We start from the raw sequence: 3885 nt of genomic DNA, 5'->3' as shown, positions 1-3885 counted from the left end.
ACATTTACATTACATTTAAGTCATTTAGCAGACGCTCTTATCCAGAGCGACTTACAAATTGGTGCATTCACCTTATGATATCCAGTGGAGCAGTCACTTTACAATAGTGCATCTAAAACTTAAGGGGGTGAGAGGGATTACTTATCCTATCCTAGGTATTCCTTAAAGAGGTGGGGTTTCAGGTGTCTCCGGAAGGTGATGATTGACTCCGCTGTCCTGGCGTTGTGAGGGAGTTTGTTCCACCATTGGGGGGCCAGGACAGCGAACAGTTTTGACTGGGCTGAGCGGGAGCTGTACTTCCTCAGTGGTAGGGAGGCGAGCAGGCCAGAGGTGGATGAACGCAGTGCCCTTGTTTGGGTGTAGGGCCTGATCAGAGCCTGGAGGTACTGAGGTGCCGTCTCCCCTCACAGCTCCGTAGGCAAGCACCATGGTCTTGTAGCGGATGCGAGCTTCAACTGGAAGCCAGTGGAGAGAGCGGAGGAGCGGGGTGACGTGAGAGAACTTGGGAAGGTTGAACACCAGACGGCTGGTGGCGTTCTGGATGAGTTGAAGGGGTTTAATGGCACAGGCAGGGAGCCCAGCCAACAGCGAGTTGCAGTAATCCAGACGGGAGATGACAAGTGCCTGGATTAGGACCTGCGCCGCTTCCTGTGTGAGGCAGGGTCGTACTCTGTGGATGTTGTAGAGCATGAACCTACAGGAACGGGCCACCGCCTTGATGTTGGTTGAGAACGACAGGGTGTTGTCCAGGATCACGCCAAGGTTCTTGGCGCTCTGGGAGGAGGACACAATGGAGTTGTCAACCGTGATGGCGAGATCATGGAACGGGCAGTCCTTCCCCGGGAGGAAGAGCAGCTCCGTCTTGCCGAGGTTCAGCTTGAGGTGGTGATCCGTCATCCACACTGATATGTCTGCCAGACATGCAGAGATGCGATTCGCCACCTGTGAATGCGACCGGGTATCTCACATTACAATATATAATCTATACCTGTTATATCCTACCTGAACCCACAGGTGTGAGCAGACTCTTTTCAATGCTCCTGGGGAGGCCCTGGCCCTGACCGATGCTGCCCGGCTCTTCCTGCTCTCTGAGAAGCAGAGCAGAGCACTACAAGCCCCAGGCTTCGACGAGCACCTACAGGCCGCACTCAACTGCTACAGCTTCGCCATCAAGGTAAAAAAGACTACAAATGTTTGACATAATAGAATAGAGATACACAAACAGGTCATGAGTTAAAGGTCACGAACAGTCAAAATCATGTTTTTCATTAAATTTGATGATAGGAACCAGATCAAAGTATGACACATGACTGTTGCTTCTACATTGGTAAAGTTTGATCATAAAGTTACTGGTCTCCTCCCCCATGTCAAACACTTTTATTTCAGGAGGCGGGATTATTAACGGGATAGGGGGACAGCACGTGTGTGACGTCACATGGTTGCAGAGGGGCATGGTTTATATACAGTAGCTAGATAGCTATTTTACTGGTGCAAAATTTGACTGTAGGGTGTCAGCAAATATAATTAAAAGTTTACTCTTCATCTATGGCAAAGATACTTCCATCTGTGCCTGGTGTTAGCAAGTTACTGTCTAGCTTGGTCTTCACCCAGCATGGAACTAAAGGGGTCATTCAAAACTCTGTCATGTCAACACATCCGTCAGTGCTGCTGTGAACTGCATCACAGGAGACATAGATGTATAAGATAAAATAAAACACATCATTGATGTCATTTCAACGTTGTATTGAGTTGCTTTACGTTTCACCAAATTTGCTTGAGATGATTTGACTGCAACACTGCTCACTGCATCCTCGTTTCTTGACGGAGGCGTTTCAAAGAGCTGCCAGTCGAGGGGTTTCAAAGAGCTGCCAGTCAAGGCGAGCTCATGACTATAAGCTTCCTTATTAAACCAAATGGAACTGACGGATATGAAGTGAGACAAAAGTGAGCGCAGCATTCAGTCTAGTTTAACCAGGCTTGGTGAACAACAGCTGTGAAAGGGAGAATGATCCATCAGAGTATCTTTATTGGCATTTAAATGATAATCTAATCCTCTTTAGTTTATTGTTGAATCCATCTGAAGTAACAGCTACAAAGAGATCAAGAGACCAAGCATCTGGAGAATTTCCCATACATACTAACAACCCATTTTCCCTGGCCTTTCCCCTAGATTCCTCTGGAGACTGTAGTATAATGCTGTGTTTTACAAATGTGTTTCAGGTGTACATTGAGATGAACCAGCCTGTCATGGCTGCCAGTCTATCCCTGGAACTTGGCAATGCCCTCAAGGTAATGGACCAAACTGATCACAAAAGATAGATTGGCAACCATTCCTCTTCTATGTCAGTCTGTGTAGTGAATTAAGATCTTATGATCATCCTCTCTCCTCTCTCTCTCTCTCTCTCTCTCTCTCTCTCTCTCTTTGTCTCTCTCTTTTTTTCTCTGTCTGCTGTTCTCTCCCCCTCCCTCTCTCCCTTTCTCTCCCTCCTCCTCTCTCTTCTCATCTTCATCTATAGGAGATGAACAAACCAGGTGAGGCCATAGTTCACTACCAGAGAGCAGCAGAACTCCAGACACAGCAGCCCATTGAGTCTCTGCTGTCTATGGGAGAGATGGCCACCTGCAAAATACTCACCCGTGAGTACAGTGGCGGGATCGGTGGGGGTTGATGGGTCTGGACCATAGGTGAAGATTTGCGTTATTTCAACTCCGTATTGATCTCCGAGCCAGGAAACTGGGTTATGGTATGGGGATTACCTGCATGTGGTCCAGATGTCAGTTGAAGCGTATACATGTGTTGGGGACTAGAGTATACCAGAGTTGGGTTCAAGACCATGTCAATTTCAATAAATTGCTTTGGACATGGATTTTCTCCAGTGGAGTGCAATTCAATTTCTGAATTGATATTGACCTGACCCCAACTCTGGTGTGTGCTTTTGTGTGTTTCTAATCCTAACAACAACAACATCATGATCCTGTAATAGACATTGTCTGTTCTCTGTGTGTCAGGTGACTATGACGGCGCGCTGTCCGTGCTGACAGAGATGCAGCTGATGTGTCAGGAGAGGGGACTGCAACTGCCCGGCACCAGCACCCCCGTTGGTGAAGACATAATGGACTGGCCCAACACTTGTGGCTAACTCATCACTTCCTGTGTTAAAGCAGGAAGTTCATGAACTATTCTGAAACTGATAACAGTATGCTTTTCGTCTGCTCATTGTCTTGTTAGGTGCATTTCTGGACATTGTGGCCAAGTGTGAGATTTCTAGAGTACTTTTGCTGATGCTGCTTGAGGTAAGCACAGCATCGCGACGATCGTTGTGCCTTCTTATACCATTACATTTCACTTCACCTGTATTCAGTTCCTTCCTACAAATACTTACAGATGATTTATCACTGCTAAATTGCGTAAATTCTCTTTGAAAGCTGAGAACGAATGTCAATGCCTTTTGCAGCCTCCTCCCCAGAAGTTGTTGCCAGAGCATGCCCAGACCCTGGAGAGATACGCCTGGGAGTCGTTTGACCCTCATAGTCAGGGTAACTACACTACAGCCATTATTCTAACCTGACTGACCTTAAACACTCATACACACAACACTAGCAAGGTTGGGATGTGAGAACCAAGTTCATAATACTATATTGTTAAACTTGTATTTCCAACCCTCTCGTTGTAGTGACCTTCCTACCTGAGAATGTCTTCCTGCTTCTGCAGTCAGTTGTGGTATGTGGCATATTTCCTTACTAGACTCTATCCCACAAGATAGCTGTGTATTGGTCCTTAATGTCCGGGTGAGAAGGTCAAGTGTCTCACATGAGGATTATTAATATGAGCATAATTGTAGCACTGAGTCAACTTTAAAGCAAGAAACTGTCGTTGCTACATCT

The 3885-nt window shown here is 46.6% G+C and overlaps 1 protein-coding gene across 1 annotated transcript; it reads left to right on the top strand.

Moving 5' to 3' along the window:
• Nucleotides 1-1014: 1014 nt before the first annotated feature.
• Nucleotides 1015-3823, top strand: LOC124030950 (40-kDa huntingtin-associated protein-like; the record flags this gene model as incomplete). Its single annotated transcript, XM_046342046.1, has 7 exons — nucleotides 1015-1174; nucleotides 2221-2289; nucleotides 2517-2637; nucleotides 3010-3102; nucleotides 3230-3294; nucleotides 3456-3537; nucleotides 3675-3823. Coding segments are annotated over 7 exons (661 nt in total), but the record flags the coding sequence as incomplete, so codon positions are not given.
• Between the last annotated feature and the right edge of the window lie 62 nt (nucleotides 3824-3885).

The sequence above is a fragment of the Oncorhynchus gorbuscha genome, unplaced genomic scaffold (genome assembly GCF_021184085.1).
Source record: "Oncorhynchus gorbuscha isolate QuinsamMale2020 ecotype Even-year unplaced genomic scaffold, OgorEven_v1.0 Un_scaffold_18698, whole genome shotgun sequence".
Classification (NCBI taxonomy): Eukaryota; Metazoa; Chordata; class Actinopteri; order Salmoniformes; family Salmonidae; genus Oncorhynchus; species Oncorhynchus gorbuscha.
This window is presented reverse-complemented; position numbering and strand designations above follow the sequence as displayed.